The sequence below is a fragment of the Tenrec ecaudatus genome, chromosome 17 (genome assembly GCF_050624435.1).
Source record: "Tenrec ecaudatus isolate mTenEca1 chromosome 17, mTenEca1.hap1, whole genome shotgun sequence".
Lineage (NCBI taxonomy): Eukaryota > Metazoa > Chordata > Mammalia > Afrosoricida > Tenrecidae > Tenrec > Tenrec ecaudatus.
Window position 1 is genome coordinate 64,628,257 of NC_134546.1, and position 18,514 is coordinate 64,646,770.

The 18,514-nt window shown below is 48.0% G+C and overlaps 1 protein-coding gene across 2 annotated transcripts in view; it reads left to right on the forward strand.

Annotated features, from left to right (window-relative positions):
- Positions 1-16,824, forward strand: part of INTS14 (integrator complex subunit 14) — a 32,804-nt gene extending 15,980 nt beyond the window's left edge. For both annotated transcript variants that reach the window (XM_075535658.1, XM_075535659.1), the window contains exons 5-12: positions 318-436; positions 826-968; positions 2,548-2,640; positions 3,762-3,906; positions 5,001-5,134; positions 13,415-13,533; positions 14,696-14,761; positions 16,074-16,824. In XM_075535658.1, coding sequence (XP_075391773.1) covers positions 318-436; positions 826-968; positions 2,548-2,640; positions 3,762-3,906; positions 5,001-5,134; positions 13,415-13,533; positions 14,696-14,761; positions 16,074-16,325 — 1,071 coding nt within the window. In that variant the 3' untranslated portion in view covers positions 16,326-16,824. The remainder of the gene's footprint in view (positions 1-317; positions 437-825; positions 969-2,547; positions 2,641-3,761; positions 3,907-5,000; positions 5,135-13,414; positions 13,534-14,695; positions 14,762-16,073) is intronic.
- Positions 16,825-18,514: the final 1,690 nt, after the last annotated feature.

Here is an 18,514-nt window from a genome sequence, read left to right on the forward strand (position 1 = left end):
ACCAGAGATGTAGGTTACGATCGTTCTCATCAGGAGATGTCGAAGCACTGAGGAGGGAATGAGCGGCTACCTCCAAGAGTCTTTGCAAATAGCTTTGCAGTGGAGTAGCTTAGCTCTGTTGGGGTCATTGGTCTGAGATTCCTGTTGGTAACCTTCCATCAAAATTGCTAAGTCACTGCTTTTCTCAGAGTGCGTGTGTGAAAGAGACGCGGACGCAGAGTGAATGTCTGTGTGACTGTGATGGGCACGGCCCTGACGGACGGATCACAACACGGCACTTGTGCCACATCAGAGCGGTCATCTCTTTTGCTTCGTAGCTCCAGAGCACCGATTCCTTGGATTGCCTTGAACGTCTCATAGACTTAAACAATGGGGAAGGGCAGATTTTTACCATTGACGGCCCCCTGTGCTTGAAAAATGTACAGTCTATGTTTGGGTGAGTGTGCTTTAGAACTTTTTTGCCTTCTTTACAACCCAGTACTATAATTTGGCATCCAGCCAGCAAGAACGTCTCTATTACTGTGTCCAGTAGTGTCATTTCATTTTCCCTTTTCGGGTACAAAGGTGGGTACCATGATTTTAAGAAGTCGACTCCCCTTAAACCAAGCACGTCTGAGTCTAGAATGCCTCTAGTTGCTGACTCCCCACGGTGGCCGAGCAGTGGCAGCGATGGGCTTAGACTGGTTCACCACAAATGTCGGGCTGTGTTGTTTAGACACAGCTGATCTGCATGGTGGAGTCAACCGGAAGGGAAAAGGAACTTTGCATCTGAAAAAGTGACCTTTACAGGTACCGATGACTCTTCTTCTAACACTCACGTTCTAGAAAACTGATAGATGTGGCATACACACCTTTCCACGCCGTGCTCCAGTGTGGCCACCTGACGGCCGACGTGCAAGTCTTCCCCCGGCCAGAGCCTTTTGTTGTCGATGAGGAAATCGATCCCATCCCTAAAGTCATTAACACAGGTAACGACTTTTGTTTTTAAACTTCATACTTGCTTCTGTCATCTTTAACTTCTGACAGGTACTTGCTTCTCTCTCTGGTACTCGCATGCTCTTGGAGCCCCAGTGGCATAGTGGATATGCATTGGCCTGCTAACCATGAGGTCGGCAGTTTGAAGCCACCAGCCACTCTTGGGGAGAAAGATGAGACGTTTCTATTCCTACAGAGAAACCACAGAGGCAGTTCCTCCCTGCCCTGTAGGGTTGCCACGAGTCAGAATTGACTCTTAGCAGTGAGTAGGTTGGTTGGTTGGTTGGTTTTAGGGTGTGCTTGTCGTCAGTTCACCCTCTGGAAATGGACTTTCATGGTAAGGTCATGAGCCAGCCTCTCAACCATGTTCATTGTGACCACAAGCCACCAGTATTGGACATCGTGGCTAGATTCTCATTTTTAATCCAGCAAAACACCGAAATCCTTGAGGTCATTGTCAGAAGAGCTACTGAGACGGATCGTGATCCTAGTTACGGTCCCATCAGAAGGAATGGCTCTTGCTGTGTGCGCCTGGGCAAACTGCTTCCTCTCTCGCCCTCACTGGGATGAGGGGTCAACTAGATGGTCCCCCGCTCTCAGCTCTGTTACTCTGTGCTATGCCGGCTCCCCTGTTGATACAAGGGCAGAGAAAGTGGTGCTTGCGACGGCTTTTGATGAGCTCACGGCTTGGGTGAGACTGGCAAGGCGAAGGCTCCAGGGCAACAGGAACCGTGGAGAGGGGAGAGGACAGCTGTTCCCAGCCGGTGGGTAGACTGGGAGATGGAGGCCTTAAACCCTGCGGGATCGCTGTTTCAGTTACCACATGCAGCCTGCCTGCCAGAGGTTCAGTGGGTATTACACGGGTTTGCTAGCTCATTGTGCTCCAGGAAGTGCTCAGGGAGGGCCATCATCTCTGGGCACAGACTCTCGGAGTTTCCGAGTGGAAAGGTGTGCACACATATTTTGGGGTAAGCACTTTTACCCCCTTGCTCAGAACCCTGGTGATGCAGTGGTTAAAGCACTTGGTTAAAGCCTGGAGGTCAGCCGTGTGAACTCAGTAGCCACCGCAGCAGAGAGAGTGTGGCACGGCCCTGACAGGAGCAGTTCTCCTGCAGTGGCTGTGACCTGGAATTGACTCCACTCGGCGCGCTTCCCGGCTGCCTGGAAATAGACACCTCTCCTTTCCTTTTGACCAACAGTAGTGTGTTAAACTGAATGAAAGCTTTTTGCCTTCAAATCAGTTAGATTCCGCTCCCTCCCAGCCTCAAAAAGAAAGAAAAAGCGTTTCGTTACATTCAAGAACAAGTAATAACTTGCGCTGGCTAACCCAATGTTGCATAATTGAGGGAGCTTGTATTAATGTGTAGACGTGATTTACAGTTCTCACAGACACTCATGGAAGAAGCCTTCTGTGGCACATGAAACACCTTCTCATATCACAGACACGTTTTGTTCCCAGTCATCATGCCACAGTCATTCCACAAACATCTGTTCCACGATCACACATAAACATTTTGTTTGTGAAACTGAACATAAACATGAATTAATTTTGTGTTCATTCCCTCCTTTCAGATTTGGAAATAGTGGGATTTATTGATATAGCTGATATCTCCAGTCCCCCGGTTCTTTCCAGACATCTGGTTCTCCCTATAGCACTTAACAAAGGTGAGTTATCTTTCTCTTCCAGTGACACATATGAAGCCTCTTACAAACTAAAAGGTGATCTGATTGATTTGTGATCACCCATTGGCATCTCTGGGCTTTGGGTGCAAGGGTTTATTCAGCATCATTGACTCTAGGGAGTATGGATTCCATGACAGTTGAAAATTCTTTCCCACATTTGTCCCTGACAGGCAGAATCTTGAGATATGTTCAAATAGGTCATATATTGCGATCATTGTGTTATACTTACCTTATTGCTCTCAGAACAACCAGGATGCCTTTATCTCTAAGGTCCTGGGGAAAGTCTGCAGGTCCATGTACGTTATTGACAAATTAGGCAGAATGGAAAGGAAATGTTGGGAAGCAGTGGGAAAAAAATACAGGCAGGTGAGATGTGGCTGTATTAGAAAGGCTTTGAATGAGCTTGAGCAGGCAGGTGCGTTCAGAAGGAAGCTAGCTGGAAAGATTCGTCTTTCAGCAGCGTCTGTGAGTGAACCTAGAGTTGGAGACTTCAGTGAGGAAGCTGGACAGTGACCCCTGCTGACCTTGGCCAGGGGCAGGGTACATTCACATTCTGCTGGGAGGTTGTCACTTAAGAACACTGGCTTCTCTGGGTGTGTGGTGTGTTTAGATGGGTGTTTCAACTGCCAACTAACATCTCTCTGATCATGCCAGGAGTGCTATGGAAAATGGATTTCTATGTCAACAGCTATGTCAAGCTAGAATTCACCTACATACATGTCACCCATTTATAGAGTACGATCCAGTGGTTTTTAGTATGTTACCTTAGTTATGCAACCATCACACCAAAAGAGACACAGCATACCTTTGGCCCCCGCTCCCCAATTTTCTGATAGCCCTCCATCCTGGCATCCACTGATCTGCTTTCCGTGATGTCTGTTCTGGACATTTCATGTAAGAGGAACAATAGTAGAGCATGTGAAAATGTACTCTCAAACGGGCATTGAAAATTAGAATGTGAACATTCTTCTTGACCCCATTCCCTTACAGCTCCACCCACTGTGCTCCCCACGGTGAGAAATCGCAGACAGTGTCATCATCGGTAGTTCTTGGGGGTTGCTGGAGCTGCTTGAGTGTGACCTGTTTTCTTCTTCTTTTCGCAGAAGGTGATGAGGTTGGAACTGGCATCACAGATGACAATGAAGATGAGAATTCAGCCAATCAGATTGCAGGCAAAATACCCAACTTTTGTGTCCTGCTCCACGGCAGCCTAAAAGTGGAGGGCATGGTGGCAATTGTTCAATTAGGGTAGGCCCTCGCCACTTGTTTGCTTTTCATGCCGCCCTCTCCATCTCCCCTTCTCCTCTTCGGTCTAAGGCACCCACTAGAGTAAGCGTGGTGTGCGCCTGCTGGGCACGAGTTGGCGGCTCTCATCGTGAATTTCACGGCAGCCCTTCTCAGCTTGCATCTGGTCTGTGGCTTTTAGCAGGACTCCTAATAGAGAGGGGCAGAGAGAACTAAGAGGCGAGGAGCATTTTGCCACGTGCCAGGCTTTCCTCTGGCGCGTTAGACGTTTTACCTCACCTTACCACGCGCAGCAGTGCTGGACAGGAGGCAGCTGAGGAGGCCGGGGCTGACAGAGGTTCAGTCCCCTGTTCACAGTTACACAGCTAGGAAAAGGAGAGCCGGCGTTCCTGCCCATGCAGTCTGACCCCAGAGCCATGCTTTGAAGCACTCTGCTGGGTGTCTGTGAGCCTCTGCACTTTGTTTCCCTGTCTGTCAAACCTGTTGTTAGAAACCCATCCTCTTCTGGCCACCCCCACTCTGAGGCTGCCCGGAACCTGGGGTGACTGCAGTGGTTAGGGTTGGGCATGGAAGCACAGCTCCGTTGCTGCTGGGAAAAGGAAAACCTTCCTATGAGATGTTAGCCCGCAGCGTTTCTTGCCACCAGACTATTTGCATTGGTTCTGAATCTAAGACTAGCACAGAACGCTTTGACAACATGAGACAGGGCCTCTGTACAGACTGAGTGGTGGCCTTCTGCCCGGTGTCGGAGGGCTTCTGTGTGGGCACTGCGGTGAATGACTCAGGTGCACCTGAAAAGATTTATAGGTCCTGGCCCTTAATCCTCTTTACCACCCTGATAGCTGCTTGCTGCCCGTTATGGTGTTTTGTTCTTCTCTTTTGAGACTGTTTTTGATGCCCAGGTGTACATAATTTCACTTACTATGTCATAGGCCCCAGGGGGGTGGTTGTATTACGGATTTTTAGGTTTAGGATCTGGCTGCCCTGGCACTCTGCACTGCAGCCCACACCCTAAACAGAGCAGCACAGACTAGATTTGTGTAACGTGATGGTCCCAGGCTTACGCTCTTCAGATCTTCCGTCTTCTCTCCCTTTAGTCCCGAATGGCACGGCATGCTCTACTCCCAAGCTGACAGCAAGAAGAAGTCAAACCTCATGATGTCGCTCTTTGAGCCTGGCCCAGAACCACTCCCATGGCTAGGGAAAATGGCACAGTTGGGACCCATTTCAGGTATAATCCCGATCACATTCTACTTGCCTCTGCGCACTCTGGCGGGCAGGCGGCGCACTGAGCGGCCTCCATGGCTAATGTGCCGTGGCCTCTGATGCTGATTGTGCACGTAGAGGACCCTGGAGAGTGGGCTGTTTGCGCTTTTTGACTCCCACAGCGCTTAGGTCACTTTAAGTAAACATAAACACTTCAATTGCAGTTTTTCCTCTGCTGTGTTATTTTCATCCCCAGTGTCCTGTAGCCATTCCTAAATCTTTTAAACTCCCTTCCTTAAATTCATAGGCCATTGCTACCCTGCCCTAAGGGCCGCTATGAGTCGATAGCAACAGCAACTCAGTGGCATTGAATTTTCTTTAGTTTGTTCCTAGTTTTTCAGGATCCAACTGTAGAATTATTTGGACTCACTTCAATTTCAAGAGCATCTACCAAACAGCCTACTCTGTGCCAGGTCCCGGGATAAAAGAGCGCCTGGAGTTGCTCAAAGTCTGGCAGAAAGTAGAATAATGTGCACAGGCTGGCACTAGCCCAGCGTCGGCTGAAGAATGGGGTCATAGCTCTGCTTGGAGGATTCGGAAATCTTCACAGAGAAAGGACGGCCTCGTTAGGTTTAAGAAAGAAGGACCAACAAAGAAGAAAGCGCCTGGGGGGCAAATGAGGACATGAAGGAAGGAAAGGAGAGCGCTCAAAAAGTGTAAGGGGCTGGGTGGGATGGGCGTGGTTGGTTAGAAGCAGGCGGTGTCTAGAGCAGGGCAGGCAGGTCTCGTCTGAAGTGTGAACTACTTATTCTGAACTACTCGGTAGATGGCTTTTAATTCTAGGTGCCTGGTGCCCCTGGAATTGTGTGATGTGACCGTGATCAAAGTGAGAAAGAAGAGATTGCATTTAGAAAGAGAACTCTGGATTGTGGGGTTGAAAGATCAAGGCTAGGGGAAGGGCATTCTTCAGCTTGAAGTCTGCTGTGAGAGGTCTGGAGATGTAACAACGAGAGAGAGACAGGTACCAGGGAAATGGCCGGCTAAGGAGGGGGATCCAGGTAAAGATACTCAGGAGGGAGAAGCAGTCATGAGTGGTTAAGAGGGAAGGGAAGAGTTGAGAATCAGCCCAGGTTTCCAACCTAAGCTGTTGGGCCAACCCAAAGGTGGTGTTATTAGTGGAAATAGCGAACAAGGAAAGGTAGTTTTAGGAGGACAAACTATTTTGTGCATGCTGAGTTTGTGTCTAGGAGATAATAGGTACAGGTGCCAAGAGACAATTTCTGTCAAACTCTGGAGTTCAGGAAATGGGAGAATTGAACATACTATCTGTAATTCTAAGCATATCTGTAAGCATTAAAATGATGAGAAAGGAAGGTTTTTTTGTGCGTGGCAGAGTTTGAAAGATTGGAATTTCTACGTTTCCAGGGCGCAGTCTAGAGAGACTGATTCAGAAGGTCTCGATTCAGGCCAGGAACTTGCAGGGGTAATAATGGCTCCAGTGATTTCTGATCTCAGTCATCGGAGACCATACTTTAAAGAGGAAGAGGGGGCCGAGGGCTGTACCCCTGGGAAGCACTAGCCCACGAGAGCACTATCACAGACTCTGCGAGGAAAGAATCCGAGGGAAGCAGAAGAACACAGGGAAACGGCCCCGCAGAAGGCGGCAGTGTCCTCAGGAAGGAAGGATGGACAGACAGAAGGGCCTGAAAAGCTCCACACACGCACACGTTAGCGCCAGGCTGAGCCTTCTCTGCACGGACGCCGGCCTCTTAAAGCTTCTGACTGAATATCGGCCCCAGACTCTCTAGATCAGTAAACATTTGGGCTTCGTGCGACACGGGGACTCTGTGAAAACATTCAGCTCCGCCATTGCAGTGTGAAAGGGCCGGTGTTCCTCTGTTCCAATAGGCCTTTAGTAATGGCACGGAAAACTTACATCATTTTCACATCCTAAGAAGCACTGTGTCCCTTGTCCTCCCAACCTTTTAAAGTTGTAAGAAGTATTATTGACAGGATGTAGCAAAGAAAATAGGCATCATGGTTTGCTGGCTCGAGCTTGAGTCTTTAAAGTTCACATCAGATCAGGAGGTAAGACTTGGGTTCTCAATACGACAAAGATGAATCTCTGAATAAAGCTTAGAATGTGGAAATGCTGCCCTCTTATTGAGAGAATGGCGAGAAACATTTTGCTCACTCTTCGTCTGCGTACTATTTCTAACAGGAACTCCAGGAGTAAGGAAATTTAAAAATCTGGGATTTGAAGCCTAAATTCAGTACTGTGTATACTGACACCACAATCCAAATTAAACTGTGCCGACAGCTGGTTCTAAACCAGTGAGACCCACAGTGCATCCATAAACATTTAGTATGACAGCACTTGCAAAAAATCTCTACTGAAAATGAGTTTACAATAAAAAGCTTTTTTAAAGAATTTTTTAATAACACGAGGAAATTGTATCCTTTGAGGAAAAGCCCGTAGGAGCAGACGCACCTGGAGAACGGAATCTAGAGTGTGGTCAGGGTGAGGGCTGGAGGGGCACAGCGGCCAAAGGACAAGGAAGACCCCCGTGGGGGGATTGAGCTTGACGGGAGGTGACGGGTGGCTTTTCCCGGGGCAGCGTGTGCAGCTAGTGGGCGAGCTGAAGCTGAGGAATGAGGGTCCCTAGCGAGCGTGACTGAAGAGGAAGGACATGGCAGGAGTTTGAGGAGAACAAGGGCAGTTACTGCGTGTGCATAGATGAAGGGATCCCTCACCTCCACCGTGTCATCTCTACTACATACATGGATTTGTTTCTGGTCCTGCCTGGTTTTCCTTGCCATTCACTGAGACCAGCAGCCTGCCAGCCAGGGGGCACAGTCATTTATCGGTTTTCTGATTGCTGTCGGCTCACAGGGCTGAGTTGGGTAGTGAAGCTAGAGCTCCTGTGACCCGTGTCTGGCCCTTTACAGGACGAGGCTGTGGACTCCTGACCTAGACTTTTGTGACGGTGTCCATCAAAGACGCCAGCGGTAGCTCCAGCGCACCCACTTGGCCAGTTGGGTCCTTCTGTGTCACGCTTGCTCTCCGTTTGAATTGGACTGCTGTGTACTCTGCGTCTGCATTGGTTCCTCTTTGTAAAGGGGGATCAGAAGAGCTAACATTTTGCCCAGCTTTTAACTCTTTTTTTTTTTTTAACATTTTATTAGGGGCTCATACAACTCTTATCACAATCCATACATACATCAATTATATAAAGCACATCCGTACATTCTTTGCCCTCATCATTTTCAAAGCATTTGCTCTCCACTTAAGCCCTTTGCATCAGGTCCTCTTTTTTTCCCCTCCCTCCCCGCTCCCTCATGAGCCCTTAATAATTTATAGATTGTTATTTTGTCATATCCTTCCCTGTCCGGCGTCTCCCTTCACCCCCTTTTCTGTTGTCTGACCCCCAGGGAGGAGGTCACATGTGGACCCTTGTAATTGGTTCCCTCTTTCCAACCCACTCTCCCTCTATCCTCCCAGTATCGCCCCTCACACTCCTGGTCCTGGATTCCCTGTGCCTCCAGCTCCCATATGCACCAGTGTACAACCTCTGCCCTATCCAGTCCTGCAAGGTAGAATTTGGATCATGGTAGTTGGGGAGAGGACAGCTTTGAACTCTTACAATGAAATCGCTTCTCTCATTTCTCACAGCAATCTTATATTGGGAGTGGAATTGTGGTAAAACCTACGTTAGGGGGTCGTTGGGAGAATTTGTTGAGAGGTTGTTTTTTAAATGCCCTGTCCATAATAAGGTGGATACTGCTGTTTTTATTGTGTTTTTAACAGCAAACTAGGACCGTGGAGTTCATATCAACCACTCCCTATTCCTAACTCTACTTCTTTTTTTTTAATGTTTATTAAAAGCTCATTTTATTGGAGACTCTTAAAACTCTTGTCACAATCCATACATCGCTTGCATCAGACGAATTTGTACATATGTTACCTTCTCTCTTTTCCAGACATCTACTTTCTACTGAGCCCTTGGTGTCAGCTCCTATTTTTTCCCCACTCCTACCCCCCCCCCATAACCCCTTATTTGCATATCTCACGCTGACTGCAGTCCCCCTTCCCCATGTTTTCTGCTGCCTTGCCCCTGGAGAGGGGTGTGTGGTTATGTGCTGATCATGGCGATCGGTTTCCCCTTCCTTTCTCTGCCACTCTCTCCGTAGCCTTCTGGTATCACTGTGCCCGCCCCTGTTCCTGGATTCTGTGTGTCCTGAGCGCCTATCTCTTACATGTACCTGTGTACATGTTCCAGTCTAGTCTGCATTGAGAAGCAGCACTGGGGTCATGGTGGTGGGGGGTGAGGAAGCCTCAAGGAGCCAGAGGAATAGAGTGTGTTTCGTGGATGCTTCACTGCACCCTGGTTGACTCCTCCCCTCCCTGTGGCCCCTCTGGGCCGGATTGTTCCACTGTCTACAGATGGGCTTTAGATCTCTGTTTCCAACCCCCCTCGTTCTCAACAATATGTTTTTGTTTCTTTGTTAGGTGTCTGCTGACGCCTATTACCTGGTCCCTGTAACTCCTCATGATCGCACCAGCGGTGTACTTCTTCCACGTGGGGACTTGTTGCTTCTCTGCTGAGTGGTGGCTTATCTAACTCTACTTTTAGAAATAGCCAATTTCTTTTAGAATTTACTTTTGTTTGTTGTTTATTTTGGCAATTACTTTCCTTTGTAGATAGCAAGTATATTGCTATATTTTGGTTTCTTTTTTAAAAATCATTTTATTAGGGTCTCATACAACTCATCACAATCCACACATACATCCATTGTGTCAAGTACATTTGTACATTTGTTGCCATCATCCTAAAAACATTTGCTTTCTGCTTGAGCCCTTGGTATCAGCTCATTTTTCCCCTTCCTCCCCACTCCCTCGTGAACCCTTGATAATTTATAAATTACTATTTTGTCGTGTCTTACGCTGTCCGATATCTCCCTTCACCCACTTTTCTGTTGTCCATCCTCCACAGAGGAGGTTATATGTAGATCTTTGTAATCAGTTCCCCCTTTCCAATCCACCCTCCCGGTATTGCCACTTTCAGCACTGGTCCTGAAGGGATCCTTCGCCCTGGATTCCCTGTGTTTCCAGTTCCTGTCTGTACCAGTGTACATCCTCTAGTCCAGCCAGATTTGTAAGGTAGAATTGGGATCATGATGATTGGAGAGGAAGCATTTGGGAACTAGAGGAAAGTTGCACCCTGACTGGCTCATCTCCTCCTGTGCCCCTTCTGTAAGGGGATGTCCAGTTGCCTACAGATAGGTCTTGGGTCCCCAACCTACACTCCCCCTCATTCACAATGATTGGATTTTTTTGTTCTTTGATGCCTAATAACTGATCCCTTTGGCACCTCGTTATCACACAGGCTGGTATGCTTCTTCCATGTGGGCTTTGTTGCTTCTGAGCTAGATGGCTGCTTGGTTACCTTCAAGTCTTTAAGACCCCAGATGCTATATCTTTTGATAGCTGGGCACCATCAGCTTTCTTCACATTTGCTTATTCACCCGCTTTGTCTTCAGGAATCGTGTTGGGAACTTGAGCATCATAGAATGCCAATTTAATAGAAAAAAGTATTGCATTGAGGGAGTACTTGAGTGGAGGCCCAATGTCCATCTTAATACTAATACTTAATGCTACCTTAATACTAAACCTATAAATAGATGCACATAGATCTATTTCCCCATCCTCATATATAAATATATTTACATATCTACATGCCTTTATCTAGACCTCTATAAATGCCCTTTGCCTCTTAGCTCTTTCCTCTATTTCCTTGAACTTTCCTCTTGTCCCACTATCATGCTCAGTCTTCATTTGGATTTCAGTAATTCCTCTTGGTTACATTACCCTTGATCACACCCTACCAGGCCTCCTACACTCTCCTCACCACTGATTTGGATCACTTGTTCCCTTGTCCCTGGGTTTGTTAACACCACTGCCTTTCCCCTCACCTTCCCCTCTCCCATATCCCCCCAGAACTGTTGGTCCTCCAGATTGTTTATCCAGCCTATCTTAGACAAACCTGAAAAGATAATAACATGCACAAAACAGAGCAAAACCAAGCAACAATATACAATAAAACAACATCAAACCAATGACCAAAAAAACAAAACAAGAAAGAAAAGCTTGTAGTTAATTCAAGGACGGTTTGTTGGCTTTTAGAAGTGTTTTCTAGTCCAGTCTGTTGGGGCCATTCCCTTGCTGTTCTGTTGCACCCCCTTAGTGTTTTGCCTCAGTGTGGCGGGATCAGATCAGGCACAATGCCTACATCGTGTCTCCAGTGTTGTCCCCTGTATGTGTCAGTGAGGGACGTCATGTGTCATAGTGAGGCCAGCCATGTGATCCTCTCTGAACTGGCTGCTCTAATTGTGAACATCATCCTCAAGGCCTGTTGGGCCAGGATGTGCTCCTCTCTCTCCTTCCCCATCATTTGCTCCTGTGTGCTCCGATCAGATATGTCCCTCTCCCAGAGCTGCAGATTCAGTGCCGTCCTCTGAAATAAATTCTTCTGGTGGGAGGGGCAGGTATCCACACAGTTGGGATTGGGGCCAGCCCCTCTGCCTGTTCTTTTTTTTATCAGATGTAGTTTATTGTGGGTACTAAACCAGCTTTCATAATAGGCTCTCAATAATAGTAGAGCAAGATAGGTAATGATTGCTATTCAATGAATGTCTTATACTGACTGTTGTATCATAAGAACTCAAGAGAAGTCACCCTCTTTTACAAACACAGAACAATGGCATGCCTCCATGCAGCGATATAGGTAAGCTGGGTAGGTGAGGAACAGCAGCGTTGGTGATGGGAAAGGTGAGGATGGTGATGGATGTAGGTGAGGAACAGCAGCGTTGGTGATGGGAAATCTATTGGCATCAGGACCAGGTAGACCCAGATGCAAATCCTAGTTCAGCCATTCACTATAAAACCTTCTATATCTAAACTCTTGCGTGTCCGTTTCCTTATCTTGAATGGAATTCATATTGCTGAGGAGCCTGGGTGCAGTGAATTAGTGCCCTGGGCTGCTTAGTGCGCGCCAGTGGTTTCTGTCCACCAGCTGCTCCTCGGGAGAATGATGGAGCTGTCCACTCCCGTGAAGATTCCCAGTCTCTGGATCCCTAAGGAGCAGCTCGTTATACCAGCCCTCGAGGCCCCTACGAGTCTGAATCAACTCGACGGCAATGGATGGGGTGGTTGGGTTCTTCCAGGGTTGCTGGGAGGAGAGAAGGAAACGGTGGTTTTAGTCATCTAAATAGGATCCCTCGCTCAGAGCTTATTGCTGTGCCGTGCAGCTTTCTTCTGTGGGTCTCGGCTGTGTGAGGAGAGGGGCTGCCTTCCCCTCTGGGCAGAGCGCGGGTGCTGGGAGGCTGTTGCTGCATTGACAATCCAGTGTGAGGGTGCAGATGAGTGCAGTGCTGACTCCCCGCTTCTCGCGCATCGCCCTGGTTGGTGGGAGTAATGCGGGGCGACTGTCGTGCTTTTGAATGTGCCCAAATCAGGGGAGAAGACTTCTAACGCAGAGTCTTATTTGAATCTTTAGCAAGAGCGTTGGGAAGGGACCTGAGTTCCCCGAGCTAGTGGGAGAAATGGTCCCAGCTCTTGTCCACCTCAGAAGGTGGCAGTCACGAACATGAAATGAGCTGGTAGCTGCTAGTGTGCTTGCCAGGTTTGTGGCCGAGTTCAACGACTACACTCTCTTTAAACCTGACTGAGTCTCCGGAAGCAGGAAACTGGGGGACCTGTCAGCAATCAAATCATTGATCTTGCCCTTTTCCTTTATTGGCTTATCATATTTTAAGTTTTTAATGGCTAAGCCTGTGCTGTCCAATGCAGTAGACATCAGCCAATATGATTAATTAAAATGAAATAAAGTCTTAAACGATCACACGTCGTATGTTCAGTAGCCACATGGGCTGGTGGTTCCCATACTGCGTGTCACAGAAAGTTCTGTCGGGGAGCGAGGCTGGCCACAGAACTGCCACAAGTGAACGTGTGTTGCTGCATTTGTTCCTTTTACCCCCAACCCTTTACTGATAGAGCAGCAGATCCGTGAAGCACGGGCCTTTTGAAGCATTGAGCTGTTTCGCACTTACAATCTCAGTTAATTGTTTGCTCTCCTCTGGGTGGCTCTGTGGAGAACTGGTCCCCAACCCAAGTTCATGGATCTTCTTAATTAGGGAGCTAACAGAATATAAAGATGGAGTGGTTTCAAAGAGTTTCTAGCCTGATTGGAAATGTGATCGATTGTGTTTTGCCAGATGTCATTTCAAGAATGTCTTTTGCTTTTAGATGCTAAAGAAAACCCTTACGGTGAGGATGACAGTAAGAGCCCGTTCCCCCTGCAGCCCACGAACAAACGCAGCTACGCGCAGAACGTGACGGTGTGGATCAAGCCCAGCGGCCTGCAGGTAGCATCTCCCACCCGTTACTTTCCACTGGGACAAATGGAGGGGCTCCAGGCAGGCAAACCAGCCTCTCTAATGTGATTTTCCTTCACGCTGACACTTAGTAATATATTTACTCCTTAGTGTTTCTCATTATTCACAAAACAGAGGGCGCACAGTAAAACACGTATATGGACAAATCGTTTTTTATCAAATTTAGAACAGTAAGAGACCACAGGAAGGGAGCAAGAAGGGGACAATTGTGTTAGGAACCTGAGGTAAAACCATAATCTATTTGAGCAATTTGGCTCCAAGCTTCCTGCAGCCAAGGTCAGAAAAGAAACTTGCTGGGTTATAGATCTGATCAAAGGAGCCCTGTCTGTGCTTCTAGTGAGAAACATCTCCCTGACTTTGAATTTGTTAACTGCTTTATATGTTTAGACACGTAGTAACACAATGGATCTGATGTGGCCCAACTGTTTTGCCAGTGTCTTTAAATGGTTAGTCCCCTCATCTCAGTGAGACCCCAGGGGGTAGCAGTGCGGTGAGAATCCTTCCATAGGAAGGAGCTAAGGGGCCCTTATCAAGTATGCAACTTTCAGGCAGATAGTGACATTTCTTTTTCTCTTAGACAAAAATAGCATGTATCTCTAGTTTAAAAAAATACTTCCCTGAGTCTTTTTTCTCCTTTAAGCAAATTTTTTGTCTTTTGTTTCTCCAGCATGTTCAGCCTAAACCAAGTGAGACAAGGCAGCCAGGCCAGGGGACAACAAAGTAGCTTTTGTTGTATCTTCTAGGCTCTTTCCATGCCTCCTCCTGGGGCACTGAGGCCTCTTGTTTGTAGGGAAATTCCCTCCCCCCATCCCTGACCCAACACATCCCTTTCAGATGCAAACCACTCCCCACTGGGTGGAGCTGGGCTGTGAAGTGTTGTCTGGTCCTGGGTGCTTTTGTGAGGCAGACAAGTTCACCTGGCTCATCTCTGTCACCTCTGGATTCCTTAGATTAGCACCAGGCCAGGCGTCTGCAAGGAGGGCAGGGCTTTCCCGGTGTCCCACAGAACATGGACTGGCACCCAGGGGTCCGGGGTGGGTGGTCCTCGGAATGACACTGCTACGCTCTTTAGTTTCATCTCTTTAATATTTGTTGTTACCCTTTTACGGCAAATGCTTCCCACCTTTAACAGACAGACGTTCAGAAGATTTTAAGAAATGCAAGAAAACTACCTGAAAAAACACAGACATTTTATAAGGTGAGAATCTCAGAATTGTCATGGAAGGGGACATGTTCAAAACACGCAAAGTATCACAGTACTAAGGGTGTGGGATGCAGAGTAACGTTGCACGGGTATTAAAGAAATGTATGGCCTACCACCTCAGGGTTTTTTCCATCAGGAAAACCTGTAGAAGAAAGAGGTTCCTCTCTGTCCTAAAATCCAGGAAGCTCAACTGTTTGAATGGCCTGTCTGGGCTGCTGTGACTGGCCGGGGAAGGCAGTTGGAAGGCCCTTTGGGTCCCAGCCCTCAACCCTCCCCGCTGCTCCCATGTGGACAGGGCCCTAGGATGTATGTGACATGCTAGGATATGAAGTTACCCAGAACGTGCTTACTGTGCCCGAGAAGCTGCTTCCAGAGTGACTTCTAGAATGACACGTGTTCCAGTCACGCCCAGGTAGTGGAGAAAACCTGAACCCATAGTGGAGGGAATAGTTACAAGGAATGGAACTTAAAATCCACTCCTCGTTTCTCCTCACCCTTCTGACACTTGACTACAATTTAAGTGCCCGTGTTGTCCGTGAAGTCCTAAGGGACTGATCTTCTGACATGGCGCACACAGCAGCTTCAGGCTAGGGAGCGGAGAAGCTACTTAATCTGTGGTGTTAGCTCAGGACCCTTCTATCAGTGTGAGCCTAATTACAGTGAAGTCAACCAAGAGCAACTTTAATGCAAGTTCACCCAGAGAGCCACACTCTCCCTTCCTGGGACCCTTCATTGCCTAGTTACACCCCCAGTCTCCCCTCCCGCAGGGCTTTCTACCTGCCACCTTCAGCTCCCACCCATTCAGGACGGATGACCCACTTGTTAAAAGATGTTAGTAGAGGGCCCCTCAGATCACTTTCTTTTTACTGGCTTTATGTAATCCCGAACGGAAGAGCTGGAAAGGCATCTAACTGCCTGCTTGAGACTGGGCCATCGTGTACTTCTCGGACTATGTTGCTATTCAGTCTGAGGCTCATTCAGGAGCTGAAGGATACAAATTTGTTGACATTTGGGGCATCTTTCCTGTATCTGAGTAGCCAAAAAAGTACTATCTTCCTTATAGCTATGAAGAGTACAGGAACTGGTGTGTCAAACATTTGGTATAAATGCTCACTACCTGTGCTGTGCCATGAGCCACGGCCTCGGCACCACCGTACGGCTTTGTCGGCTGTGCCATGAGCCACGGCCTCGGCACCACCGTACGGTGGCTTTGACAGGCACTTGTCCTCGGACAGGAACGCTTACAAAACCGGGATCAGGGATGTGGTGGAGAGAGCCCATCTCAGCAGCCTTGGTGTTGTTTCAGGAGCTGAACCGTCTGCGCAAGGCTGCCCTGGCCTTTGGGTTTGGGGACCTGCTCAAAGGGGTGGCGGACATGCTGGAAAGGGAGTGCACCCTGCTGCCCGACACAGCCCACCCCGACGCTGCCTTCCAGCTGACCCACGCGGCCAAGCAACTCAAGCTGGCCGGCACCGGCACGTCTGAGTGTGCAGCCTACGACCACAACATCACGCCGCTGCAGACAGACTTCTCCGGGAGCAGCACCGAAAGAATGTGAAGCTGGCCTGGGGAGCCTTCTCTGTCGTCTCCAGAGTGAAATAACCCACAGTAAAAACCTTTCCAGTCAGCTCAGCAATAGCCACCCGAAGAGCTCCCGGGGCTGCCTGAGAACGGCTGAGTGCTGCTCTCTGGGGCTCGGATCCCCACCTGCTCCTTTTGTGGGCACGCCGTAGATGCTTGAGCGGCTGACACACAGAGCTCCCCTTAACTGCAGGGGTGCTCTGGCTTCCTGAAGGGCGTCACGGCTTCCGTCCTGTTTTCTTCCACCTTATTTTCAAGCATTTGTCCTTAGAATAAGCGACTCAGACCATTTGGAACTGACCAAGTACAAGACAGAGTTAGTTTCAAGAACTGGCTAACACTTGGGCAAAACGTGACCATAACCCTGAGGCTGTATATCTTGAGATAGACTTTTCAACAGCAACCAGATTTATGTGTAAAACGATTTCCATTCGTTTGTTTTTCTAATAAAAATAAAATATTGCTTTTCTATAAAATTGTTTCACTTGAAATTAGTGGTCATTTTGGCTTCTGACCTGACTTAACGCTTGAAACAATTTCAACTCCCAAAGTGACCGAGATTTATAGTCGTGTTTAAGTGCTTTGCTGACTTCCTGGTTCGGCTAGATTAGGTCTCAGTGCCAGGTTCTAGTGTCATCTAGGAGACCCACTCATGGAGACCCCATGTGTGTTGACCCGGGTCCCGTAATGGCTCCTTGTTCCAAAAAGAAGTATGTCGCCAGGCTTTTCTTCGAGGGGCCCCTGGGTAGACTTGGACCTCCAACCTTTGGGTTAGCATTTCCATGTAGCGATACCAAGCCAAGTTTACAATGGCAAAATTCTGACTGATCACTGACTCAGAAGCCAGTTCTGGTTTCAACCCATCAGCCAAGTTTATGCTCTTAATTGCTGTGGACCTCCCTCAGGCCTCTAAGCCCCAACTCCAACCCCAATAATCAGCTTTGGCTTCATAGGTGGAACTGTCTGTGCCCATGATTATTTTTTTTCATGGTACCACGCTCACCTCAGCCCCGCTCGGTGGTCCATGTGAAGAGAGCCTGGGACCTTCATTGCTAACCAAGGCTTTTACCTACTTGGGGGAGCAAGATTACAGGTAACCACACATTCCCCATGATTTTATATTACTGAGTTTAAAAGTCACTAAAGGAAATACTTGCGCACATGCTATTGAGATTTTGATTGTAAATATTTTAATAGAAATACACAATCTTTTGCTTTCTCAGACAGCAATAGAAGAGTTTATAATAATCACTAAAAATAAAGGATTCATCCATAAAGATGCAGCATAATCTACTGCAAAGCTGATCTGCTTCGTGACACACGGGAAGTCAGGACAAAGTGTTGACAGAGACACGGGCATGCAAGATATCGTCAGTGCAATGGAGGTTTCACCGAATCAGCCAGCCTACAGGAATCAAATGCTTTCGGTCACGCTAAGACTTCACCTCAGGCCTTAGAGAAACAAGCAACATGAGTCACTGAGTCTCTCTTCCCCCAGGGGCAGAGGGACTACAGAACCAGGGAGCGACCGTGTCGGAAATGCTGTTAGACATGTGTTCCAACACTCTATTTAGTTCCCTTGGAATGTTTTGGAGAAAACTACTGTAGAATAGACAAACTTCAGAATTTCTACCACCCCACCCCCACCCCGTTGGGGTGTTTCCTGCCAGAAACCCTCATTAAGAATCAGCTGGTGGTTCTCTTTTCACCGACCTACCACAGGTGGATGAAAAGCCAATCTAGTAGCAGAGTAAATGAGCATTTTCTGGTCCACTCAGACACAGGCCGTCTACCACTCAGCTGACGGGCACACATGTAAACGAGCTCAGCTAGTGCAAAGCAAAGTGTTTTATTCACAGCCTCAGACATCTTTGTGGGCATGCTGAGTGGCCTACTTGAGCGTCTCCCAGTTTGTACTGGCTTCACTGCCAGCTGGACCAGTGATGCTCTCAGACCCCTGCAGCCTTCTCAGTTCCAAGCCCTTTTTAAATCATCTCTGTTTTCTAATAATCTTTCATGTGAAGTGATCGTGGTGTTCATGGCTCTAACCTGCTTCTCTGGCATCATCTTGTACCCATCCAGTGTTCCCACAGTGATAAGCACTATTATGGCAGCTGATCAAGTTAGAGGAGCCAAAGACGCCAGGACTCCTCTGGGTTCTCCAGC